The sequence below is a fragment of the Onychomys torridus genome, chromosome 9 (assembly GCF_903995425.1).
Source record: "Onychomys torridus chromosome 9, mOncTor1.1, whole genome shotgun sequence".
In the NCBI taxonomy this organism is placed as follows: domain Eukaryota; kingdom Metazoa; phylum Chordata; class Mammalia; order Rodentia; family Cricetidae; genus Onychomys; species Onychomys torridus.
Window position 1 is genome coordinate 88,022,424 of NC_050451.1, and position 12,828 is coordinate 88,035,251.

Here is a 12,828-nt window from a genome sequence, read left to right on the forward strand (position 1 = left end):
AGCCCACAGACCCAGATGAGGCCACTCACTGCATACAACCAACATCTACTGTCAATGCATCCATGGATTGTCATATATACTTCCTGCTGTTAGCCTTTGAGCCACCTCAGCAGCCAGTTTCGAGACCAAAGAAAGTTACCTCCACCCTGGCCTGCCCAAGCAGTAACCTCACGAACAAAAGGAGCAGTGATTTTCAGATGCTAAGACAGTGGTGATACGCAGAACCAGGGGATGGAATGATGGGCTGTCACGAGGTATCTGGATTCCAAATGGGTAAGTAAGAAAGGTCTCCCAGCAGTCCCTGGGACTCTTCAACCTGAGTGCACAATGGCCAGTGGACAAAGAGACTGGTTTTCAGCACTACAACTCAGAGCAGCCACCAGTGGTTATCAGTGTATACAATGTGACGGCAATGCTGTCGACGACAAGGCTTGAGCATCTAACTCTAGGCTCCACCCTTGTAACTATCACCTTTTTATTTATTAGGATCCTAACACTGTTAACTTTCTAGAAGTATGTTTTGATCGGTCATCCTTTATTTATGAGGTAGTATTTCATTTTCTCCCCTAATGTAGTGTTTTAAATAAGTTAATTCTGCAAAATAAAGGTCTGAATGCAACCCAAACTCCCTTTCACCGACTTTTCTCCCATAGACAGAGCTGTCTGCTCTATGGGGATAGATTTTTAAATGCTACATAGAACCTCCCCCTACTTTTGGATTGATTTCTTTATATGTCCCTTAGTGGAAACATCTTTGCAATTTGAAGACTCTCGATAATCTGGAAAAGGCCCTAGCCCCCAAAGGCCTGTTATCTCCTGTGGACAGCTGCTGAGCCAAGGGTTAATGGAACTTCACTCACAGCTCCTGGGTGATTTATAGGTTGTCTCAGCATGTATAACTGTTGTATTGCCAAGTACCTTGTAGCAGTAGTCATTCATGAAAGTAGAATTTGAGTCTATCCTGTATTTCACAACACACCGAAAGAAAGAAAGAACATTGCCAGGTTAAAAGCTCTGATGAATTCTACACAGAGCTCGTCTGCCGTGAGAGGGAAGAAACAGGAACTAGAGCTATGGCTACAGAAGACTCTGGAAGACAATTTGGACGTTAAGATCTTTTATTATTCTACTACATATTCCTTTAAATTTCATGAAAATACAAAATTAGGTATATTTTTATAGTATGAAATGAGAACAGCACCAATTACTCAATCACTTCATTTAGATGAGTCAAAATATTTTAAATGAATTTTCCCCTCAGTTAATGGGGATTTTCCCCCCATTTTTCACTCCAAATCTATTTTTTGTTTTTTTGTTTTTTTGTTTTTTTTTTTGAGTCAGGGTTTCTCTGTGTAGTTTTGGTGCCTGTCCTGGATCTCACTCTGTAGACCAGGCTGGCCTCGAACTCACAGAGATATGCCCAGCTCTGCCTCCAAAGTGCTCAGATTAAAGGCATGCACCACCACCACCCAGATTTCCAAATCTATTTAAATTGACATGATCCACCATAAATTTGTGAACATTAGTTCAAAAAAGTAAGTGAATTTTCTCCCAAAATTCCAAATGCACATGCATACACACACACACACACACACACACACACACACACACACAGAGAGAGAGAGAGAGAGAGAGAGAGAGAGAGAGAGAGAGAGAGAGAGAGAAATAGTGGCGTGTAAGCTAGATACAGTACTGGTCCATCCTGTTTTAAAAATAAGATCTTGTCTCAAAAATTAAAGTGATTTCAACCTTCAGTCTCAATAAGGGATGGACTTTAGAGCCTGATGTTGGAAGGACAAAGGTCCCTAAGATGTGAAGCTCCCAGTAGTTGAAAGTTCTCCCTGTGTTGGGGAACATGGCAGAGGGGCATGGCTATGCCCGCAGAAACAGGCTACTAACTTTCTGGTTGTAAAGGTGGCTGTGTATCACTTCAGAGAGTTCAGAGCCACCCCAGTGGTTATTTCCATAGAGGTGGCATAGAAGAACAAAGCCAGGGGGATGCCACATGTGAGCCTGGGCCCAGGCAGCTAGCTGAGAAAATGGAGAATGGGGCCCAAGGAGTGCGGGCTGTCTCAGACGCTGTAAAAGACATAAATTCAGGTATGGGGTTTCCAGAAATGAACCTAGCTAGTGTCCCCTCAGAGCACCATGAGGCCATTTGGGGCCTTGGACTGCCATAATCCTAAGAAAATAAATCTGTGCTCGGGGGTTGGGAGTTTACCTCAGTGGTAGAGTGCTTGCCTAGCAAGTGCAAGGCCCTGGGTTCGATCCTCAGATCCACAAAAACAAAAAGAAAATAAATCTGTGCTCTTTGTAACTCAGTGTACAGTGACACAATGCTATAGAAAACAACTCTTAGAGCAAATTTGCTTTGGTGTGGAATTGACTGCACATGTAGGTGAGGCAGCATGGTGAAGACTAGTAATTCACTGGCTCTTAGGGCGGAATATGTGTAAGCCTGATTTCCTCTAGGCGGGAAAGTACCCTGAAACACTGAATTAACACAGACAATGAAGACAGTGCCCAGCGCTTCCGTTACTTGTTAGCCGTGTTTCTGGTAACAAACTGCTCTTTAAGAGAATAATAAGATTCTCCACCGGCATCAGCTATGCAAAGAAAGCTAGTTTAATCATCATCATCCTAGGGCTCAGGAGCCAGAAGGAGAAAGATCCCAAGTTTGAAGCCTGCCTGGGACACACGGTGAGATTCTATCTAAATAATAATAATAATGAAAACAGAACAATAATAACGTGCGGATGTGGACCACATCAAATAAATTAGATACATGCCAGGCATTGATCACTTAAGTCCAAGATCTGTCTAACAGATATAAAGTCCCCATTTCAATATTCACCTTCCCCCCCAAAAAAAACCACATCAGAAAGACATTAAGCTTCCACATACATCTCTAATAGCACTTTGCTTTTACCACTACGATGTTCTCATTAAACAAAAACTATTTAATTGAAAGACTTAGATGTAAAAAATAGTCCATATAATTTTTATAATCGCTCTTCAAATACTCTGGGACTATGTATAGGTCATGAACTCCACACATGATGGCAGAAAGAGGAGCTTATGAACCTCTATAATCAGGTGCAAGGAAACAAACCTATGTATGAGTGAGGCCAAGGTAGAAGGAAGGGAGAAAAGGGTCTTTAACAGATGCTGGCTGGCATATTTAATGCCATCTCTAAACAAGACCTGTGTCCTTGATTCTAACAGAAAGCTCTGCAATCCAAGTGACACAGTGTCAAGATGCTTCCCAGACACAAGCACTACTCAGCCTTAATTATAAAAACCACTTTCCAGGGAGAGGTGGTTAATGCAGACTCATGCCCACACAAGGTGCTAAGAAGAAGCGATGATGAGCGAGGAGTGCTTAGCTCTAGACAGGGGATTCATATCACTCCTCTAAAGCTCAGGGAACACTGTAGAAGAGTGTGCAGAAAGAGTGTAAGAGCAGTAATGTGGGGAGAAGGACTTCAAAATGTCACCTTCTGCACAAGACACAGCCGCTGCAATCAGGAACTCACAGACCCTATGGTGGTCTGAATGAACACCGCCCCCATCCCACATGCTTGTAGGGAGTGGCAGCATTAGGAGGCTTAGCCTTATTGGAGTAGATGTGGCCTTGTTGAAGTAGGTGTGGCCTTGTTGGAGTAGGTGTGGCCTTGTTAGAGTAGGTGTGGCCTTGTTGGAGGAAATGTGTTACTGGGGGTGGATTTTGAGGTTTCAGATGCTCACCTCAGACCCAGAGTCTCTCTCTTTCTGCTGCCTGACAATCCAGATAAAGAACTCTCAGCTCCTTCTCCAGCACCATGTCTGCCTGTGTACCACCATGCCTTCTGCCATGAGGATAATGGACCAAATTTCAGAGCTACAAGCCAGCCCCAATTAAATGCCTTCCTTCATAAAAGTTGCTGTGGTCATGGCATCTCTTCACAGTAACAGAACATTGACTAAGACAGACACCAAGGATGCATTCGCTGGGTTGCACTGATGAGCCCTGAGAAAAACACAAACTCCTAAAAATACAAATCAGAGCTATGAAGGTGCTACTCACTGATTCTCCAATCAGAACATACATCTGGCATGATAAGACAAACACAGATCGGTATCTCAGGAAACATGGAAAGCAGTGTGAAAGTGGTGAACACAAATGGATATTTCAGAGAGCCCTGCCAATCCACCAAGAATATGTTTTGAGAACTTTATTGGAAGTCTTTTTCTCAAGGGCTTTGCTATCCAGAGAGACTCTGGAAATGACATCTTCATCTAGATTATACTTACAGTAACAAACTAAAATAAAAAATTTGAACGATTCAGTTCCAGTGCCAACCACTCTGTCCTTTAACAAATATTATCTTTTGTATAGATGTGTGATAATCAGGAGGTAGGCACAGGGGAACTGTCTATAAAAGCAGTAAGTACCAAAACCAGGAGAGACAGAAACAAAAGGTCAGTGAAGGATAAATATAGAAGGGGAACTGTCCAAGCTAGTGTTGAAAAACTTAGACAAATAACTGTCTTCATGCATACAAGACAAAAGGGTCTTTCTTATAGAGTTCAAGGAATTGGTTGATGTGTAGACTCAGACATGGCTTCATACAAAAGAGAAGATAATTCAAAGATAAGAAAGCAAGCTGACAAAGCCATGAACCGCTACAGAGATGAAAGGCCACTTTGGGAGTAAAACACACTAAGATCAGTACTTGACTGAAAACACAGAGAAAAGGGTGCTCACTGGGTAAGCACATAATGGGAATAAAGGAGGTAAGTGATAAAGCACAGTGTAAAATCAGGGAGAAATGCTAGGCATTCTCACATGGCCAAGGAAAGGGGTGGGAGTGAGGGTTTACTTTAAATAAAACTACCTCTTGACAAAGTGACTCTACTTCGAGAGGTCACAGGCAAGACCGAAGAAAAGCGAGGCAAAGCCACACAGCTAAGAAATTATCTATGAAGTTATTGAATACCCAGGATAGGAATAGTTCTTGAACATACTGGTCAGGAATTTAAAATAAATAACTAAAAAGACAGAAGTGGGGAGGCAAGCTTGCTCTGTATTTCAGCCTCCACACTGTGCAGTGCCCTGCAGGCCACAGGACTGAGCAGGTGATTTCAGCCTTGAGAACGTTCGGTGCTGAGAAGTGAAACCATACACTGTCCCGAGTCACTGACTCACAATACAAAAGGTAACATCAGCCAGTACCAGTCAGAGCTCCATAGGTTCATGTCTTTGTCAGGAATGGCTTCCTTTGTTTTTGTTTTTCTTTCTTTCTTTTTATTTTTAATAGGGTCATACATGTTCCAGGTGGATCTCAAACTTGCTGTGGTGACCTGAATTTCTGACTCCTTTATCTCCACTCCCACAGTGCTGAGAGAACGGGCAAATGCCACCAGGCCAGTTTTACAGGGTACAGGGATTAAACCCAGGACCACTGCATGCCAGGCAAGCACTCTATTAACCAAGCAGAATACCCCCATACTGTAAAACAAATTTTAAAAAAAATATCCATAGGTTAACTAGCACTGGTTCTATTTTGCAGAAGAGAAATTTTAAATTCACAAAGGAGAAATCCAAGACCACATGAAAGGATGGTAGATCCAAGATTTGCCTTTTTCCTGATCCTCCATTCACAGACCAGGTAGCTGTCATGGAGATGTTTAGCACAGGCCAGGCTCAGGGCCCTGGTTCATTCTCATCCCTTGTGGCTTTCTGAGCATTGAGAACTACCAAGTTCAAGATGGAAGAAACTCTGGACTCCACCTCATCCTTGTCCTGTTTGAAGATCAAGCCTGGGGACATGATGAAGAGGCTATTGGCCACGCTGCACATTTCTACTGCTGTGAAACAGACTTGTTGTAGGCACTGAAAGGAGAAAGACTAGCTTACTTCCCTCTTGACAGCCACATGCAATAAATCCACATCACCCACTGCTGATGCTGGACAGTGTGCACAGCAGTTGATCACATGCAGACCTTTTAACCTGGACTCCGATAAGCTGAAATAATGTATATGCCAGTCTATGTTTTAAACATCTGCTCTAAGCCAGTTGTTGAGAAGCACCCAGCAAACCTGACATCCTGGAATATGCAAGAGGCCAAGAGCCACATCCACAGAAGTTACCAAGCTCACTGTGCGAGCAAGTATGGAAGCACATTCATGTGTTAACACCAATCTGATAACAATATTTGTGAGCAGGACACAATGGCAGGCTGGTATCTTTTGAAAATCTATTTGATGTTTTCTAATGACCCATGGTAGAGGGAAAAACTCAAGTGCAATGAGGTTGAGTATGGAAAAGAATTTAGTAGGAATGTATATTTTTTAATGAGAAGGCAGATGAAAACCAATCCTGAAAGTATGATTCCTGGACACAACTGACACTGGATACATCCCAGGCAGGCCATTTGCATTTTAGAGCTAAGGACAAGAGGCACAGCATGATATTCTGTGGCTCTTGGCAGGACATTATCACCACTGGAAAGCTGGAACCGTACGAAAGTACTAGAAGAGCCATATTCAAACCCCTTTTCAATTATGCAGATAGCATAAATGGTGTTTAAGTGATAGTTTTTAAAAGCTGGTCTTAATATTGACCTCGTCAATATATTTAAAATTTAAAAAAGGAAGCACCATAAAATTTCAAACTCTGCAACTTTCTTCCTGAATCAAGTGTTGCTAAAGTCGCCACCATTTTCATACAGGACTAAAAATAAGTGTCAGTGTGTTCTCTCTCCACAGGGAACTGTGACTGAAACTATGGTTGAACGTTATTATTAAAAATACAAAGAAAAATGCAGCTGAGGATGACTTCAAGCTCACGTTCTCCCTGCCTCTTCATCCTGACTGGTGCATTACAGGAGTCATCAACCCCAATTTCCAGAGTACCGGATCACACACAGGGCCTTGTGCATAGTCAGTAAACACTCTACCAACACAGCTTCATGCCCAGACCCTACGCACCCCACACAAAAAAAAGGAAACAAAAAAGAAAAACAATAATCCAATACTGCTCCTTCCCTTGAGAAAGAAGTTGGAACTTGTGAATAACGAGCAACAAGGTGTGGTCCCTTGGAAAGAATCCCACACACCAGCACATCACAGTCAGTCTTATTTTCATTTCACCTTCAGGTCACGTACTGGCAGGACGAGTGACTCCACACCACCTTCAGCTGTCATCATACAATTGGATACAGAGCAGCGACACTGCCCAACATTATGAATTTACAAAGCTGACTCTGATCCATTCAAATACCACAGACATATATAATGACATGTCTATGTCAGGTGAAGTAACACAATGGGAATGTACTAGTCCGTATCCCAGTAGTCTCAAGTAGTCATCTTTAACTTTAGCCTAGAAATGGAATTAATGATGTGCTAGACCCAGCTCATCATCAGTTCATAAAAAAATGCAACTGTTAAATTCTAAAGAATTACCCAGCTGGTAAACTATGAAAAGTCAACCATAGTGGAAGTATTTACATTATGAAAATTGGTGGTGGGGTGGGGAGAAAAAGAAAAACCGAGGCCATGCATCTTCCTCTTTCACAGAAAGCCAGTGGGCTAGCATGTCACTGCCCTCCTCACAAGAAGACCATGGGTACTGTTAGCCCCGCCCCCGCCCCCCCCCCCGCGCATGCGCGTGTGCCCACAGCAGCAATAATGAGGCTATGAAGAAGAGTATTGTTAGCTCTCCCCATAAATTTCCCGGCTAGTGTCTCTGAGTCCGTAACCCTTCTGTGAAAACTTCGCAGACACGAACAGTAGAAGGGAAAACCAGGAGTGAGAGAGGAAGAGGGCCAACTGACAGAAGAATATCTAATATGGAAAATCATTTCTCAGAAGCCATGAGAAAGGGCTGGCAGAGAAAGACACCCCATGGCATCAAAGTCTGTGAAAAGAGTAGCACACTGGCAGAAGTGCCATGAGTCAAGGGTGATGGACAGCCACACAGCAAGCTAAAGGCACAAACCTCTGTGCTGGCTCTGCCGATTTTTTAACACTCTATGGAACGAAGATTACTCAATATACTCTAATTTTCTCCTTACTGCCCAGAGGTTTTATAACAGAAAAGCTCATATCACTACCACAAACAAAATAATGCACACACTGGACTACTACTGAAACTCATATATTTTGGCCTTCTTCCAATTAGGCTGTAGCTGCGTTAGGGAACTCAAATATACTCCAAGGAAAAAGACGACAGTATTTGACCATGGCCATGCACTGTGTTTACAGTATGGTTATGGGGACTTCTGCATATTCAGTAAAATCTCACTCCCTCTCCCTCTCCCTCTCCCTCTCCCTCTCCCTCTCCCTCTCCCTCTCCCTCTCCCTCTCCCTCTCCCTCTCCCTCTCCCTCTCTCTCTCTCTCTCTCTCTCTCTCTCGTCTCAGAGATCTGCCATTATCAATGATTTTCTTTTTTGATGTTCATCTAAAATTTAATTCTTAAAATGGCTGGAGATTTAGTTCAGTTGGTATGCAGCTGGCCTAGCGCACACACAGCTTTGAGTCCAAACCCTAGCAACAAGTGAACCAGAATCAGTGGCACACTCCTGTAACCTCAGCACCAGGGAGACAAGTGATCCTGAGTTCAGGGTCACGATCAGTGCACAGTGAGTGTGAAGCCAGCTTAGGATACATGAGGCATTGTCCAAAAGAGAAAAATACGAAATCTGGGAAATGTCAATAGCACACTTGCACAAGGAGTAAAAAGCGTTGCCTCTTTATAAATACCTTTATGGTTAAAAGGACAGACTGAATACACTATACATATGGTGACTATGTGCTGAGTGGCCTCTGTCTCATTCAGGCAAAGAAATGCTCTAGTGACTGTCTGGAGCAACACTCAACAGGATAGTCATGCTTCCAGTGCTGTCCCCTGGAGCCACCAACCTTGATGGTTTTCCTCTTCATATGGATATTCATTCATCCATTTGTGTCTAGAGTCACATTGATCCTGCAAGGGAAACATACCAAAAGCTACTGTGAGAGTCAATTCTATATCGTAGTATTCTTCACTGGGAAAGGGGAATCCACCTGAAAGAACGAGGCAACAACCAAGGAGGTCGCATCAGTTGTGCATCAGATAACACCTGAGACAGGAGGTAATGAAGTCCCAGGAGTTGATGAAGAGGGAATTAAAAGGGGATGCGGCAGAGAGAAGAGGGAGGGCTGAGGAGAAAATGCCAAACAGCCAGTTAGGTGTGAATTCACTGTATGTGAAGAATTCACAGATACTTAAGTCAAAGCTTCAAGTTCATTATTTAGAGTAACGTAAACATTTTAAAGAAATGGTATTTACTGAGGAAATGATCACTTTCCCTTTATAAGTGACACAAATGTAAAGAATAATTAATAAGGCCAAATCTGAGGACACACAGGTTAGCCAATAACCAAATCACTTTTAAAAATATTAAGTTGAAGCACGTCACTTTTCAAATTATATAAACAAGAACTTTACATTTATGTGGTTGGTAAAACATCTTAAACATCCAGGACACCTGGATTTCACCAAATACAGTAACCATTCCTGGACTGGAAATGCTGGACTCCACAGTCTACCTACCCCATTTGGCTCTGTCTTAGACCTCTTTCTATGTATTCACTCACAATTACATAACCTGCTTCAGAATTTCCATTTCATGAAACAAATTTTCTTTGGCATTCAGTGGAGCCAGCTTATTAGGCACAGTTGTCTTTCCTTTTCTGGGGTTGGGAATCACACCCAAGAGGGGACATGCCTTGCAGTTAACAGCACCCCGTCTATGCCTATGCCTCTGAGCTGCGGCAATGGTCTGGCTTCTGTGTGGGTTTCTGTTCTTCTAGACAGAAGAAGAACTCACTCAAGACTAAGGCCCTCAGTGAAGTGCTATGCAACCTGCATGTTGTGTGGTCTTGGGATGTGACAGCATCTGGCTTTCATCTCCCGACTCCATCTCTTGTTATGACTCAAGACAGACCCCTAATGTGAACTGCAACTTACTATATTATCAGAAATGCTACTTTAAAAAGTGATGCAATTTTCCAATATTAATGAAAGACTAGAAATTTTCATGCAATTCAGAATAAAATACAAAAAAGCATACTATATTATCGTATAAAATACCCCAAAAGTCATCAATTAGGATGTGATGTCATCAAGCACATCTTGTCCATTGTAGTGCTTGGACAAGTGCATCAGTTCCAACCTCTTAGGAGAATGGGCAATACTCTTCAACACCAATCATAATCTTGAACATTTCAAGACATGGCTCTGTTTCTTTTTCACATTTTAATATGTATTCATACCTATGCACTGCCAGCTCTATACCCATGGACCCAATCAACTATTGATAAAAAATATTCCAGAAAAGCATATGTGCCAGCACTGAATGTTTACAGATGGTTTTTCCTGCCATTTCCCCCTCCCATGGAACACTGGCATGGTATTAGCTGTTACAAGTGACCCGTTAATTATTACAAATGACTTATGACTGACTGAAAATACACAGGAGGGGGAATCACACAGGTGATGTGCAAACAGTTTTTATAACGGGTACTTGGGCATATTTGAATTCCAGCATATAGTAAGAGTTCTAGAAGCAAAACTGTCTGAATATCTTAAAGCAGATATATACCATTTTCCCAGTGATTTAAAACATACTAGCATTTCATCTTAAATAGTTAACACTTCATTGGAGAAGTGCATCCATCGTTTTTTACAATTAGCACCCTAATTCTGGCTAATTGTTATTTTTTAATCACTAATAGTGCTAAAACATCCTTATATGAAAGTCTTCTATGAACCAAGACCTCTGTTAGCCTGAATATTACTTTTGTGTGATAGGTAAAAAATGCCCCCACTACCCCAAGACAGACATGAGGAGACTTTAATCAGAAAGGGGAACTGTCAAGAGGACCTCAACCACCACATTACCCTCATTTTGCACCACAGATCTCATCCCTGCCAATCTCTATTGCTGCAGGGACAAGAAGGAAGAGCTACCATATTGTCACCATTGATTCCCAGTGTGCCAAACAAAGGGCCTTCATAGTTAGAAGATCAATGAAGGCTTATGATATGAAGGAAGGAAGGAAGCTAACACATGGAACTAAATGAAGAATCACATAAAGAAACTTTCCTTCTATGTTTATTATGTGGATATGTACTCAAGTAATTTAGGTGCTAATTATATAATCTATACATCAGTTTTCAGACTTAAACATTAAACTGTGTTAATTATCCATAAAACAATACCATACATTCCTACAGAATTTGGTAATTCAATGCAGAATCCTAATGTTTTACTTGAGCACATGAACTGCTTTGAGATCCATTTGACCTGGATGGTGGTGTACACCTTCAATCCTAGCAGGTGGTTCTCTGTGAGTTTGAGGTCAGCCTGGTCTACTGAGCTAGTTCTAAGACAGCCAAGGTTACACAGAGAAACCCTGTCTCATAAAACCCAAACAAGCAAACAAAAAGATCCACTTGACCATGATGAAACTGATTGAACATATATTTTATGTCCTACCAAACAATTTAGATAACTCTAGGGTCACTGGGAATCTGACACATTTTTCCCAGGTTGCATTATGAAATTATTTGTGGTTTACTCATACCTCTACACTATGATTTAAATGTAAACTTTTATGTATTTTAAAGCTGGAGGTAATACAATCTGAATTTTACTTTTCCCCAGTTCAAACTCCTAAGAGACTCTTCAAGATTCAGCTCTGCCTGTGCACCTCCATGCCATACTTTAAATAGCACTAGCAAAGGTGAGAAAATGAAGACTCGTATACAGCTATGAAGATGGCTCTCTAATCTCAGCGCCATCATCCACTGGAAGCATGCCCTTCAAAAACTCATCCAGTATCATGGAGGTCCAATTTTCTTTTCCATAGAGGCAGGGATGACAATAATAATTTTTGCTCTACCTCCCATGCCTACCCTAACTGAAGAAATGTTTACATAGGAATCTATAAAATCTTAAGTGCCATACACATAAGAATTGACATTCTTTAATTACTGGCTGAAATATTTAACAGGAAAAATGAGAAAGATTCTGTTCAATGGAAGCCAAGAGACAGAACAGATGAGGCTCAGATTTTATTCATGCTAAGGGACCTTTATGTTGTTTCTCAAATCCCTTTAAAATCCAAAGCATGATATGAAATACAAAAATGGCACATTTCCAGTAACATTAATCTCTCACCAATTTCTGAATTGAATTTACTTATCTCTGCCAAATAGATTTATAAAATTATCCAGTAAATCTTCCCAAAGTAGAGACATTTTGAGTACCAGTGGCCATATCAAAAAACTTGAGCAAGGGATAGCATATCCCTAGTTGGATATGTCTACCATCCATGTCCCCATTTTTGAAGGTATTCTACAGCCAACGTTTTAAAATACAAATCCTGTGCCAGATAGTGGTATAATGATAATTTATAATGTACCATTCACTGGTGTTACTATCAAGGACATAGACTTTTGATTTGTGTTTCTCTGGTAGTAATATAATTATGTACATTTACTGCTAAGCACCCTAAGCAGACTAATATGAGGTATGTTATAACAAGTGGAACTCTGTAGAAGCTCACAGAAACTTCTGAGAATGTTCCTACAATATAGTATTGACTATACTGTTCAGCAGAATGACCACAGAACACGGCATATATACTGCTTATTGGAAATCATAAGTTCTCCCAAGAATATTTTCTTTAATTTTTCAGTAGATCACTGGGGTAATATTACCAAGCCAAAAATGAAGGACAATAGTAGTCATTTAAATTCATCAACTTAATCCAGCACTGGTTCAAGTGATTC

General features: G+C 41.3%; 1 protein-coding gene across 3 annotated transcripts in view; it reads right to left on the reverse strand.

Moving 5' to 3' along the window:
* Klf12 (Kruppel like factor 12) overlaps nucleotides 1-12,828 on the reverse strand; it is a 440,113-nt gene that overhangs the window by 292,431 nt on the left and 134,854 nt on the right. For all 3 annotated transcript variants that reach the window (XM_036198912.1, XM_036198913.1, XM_036198914.1), the window contains one exon: nucleotides 8,910-8,973. In XM_036198912.1, the coding sequence (XP_036054805.1) occupies nucleotides 8,910-8,942 (33 nt within the window). In that variant the 5' untranslated portion in view covers nucleotides 8,943-8,973. The remainder of the gene's footprint in view (nucleotides 1-8,909; nucleotides 8,974-12,828) is intronic.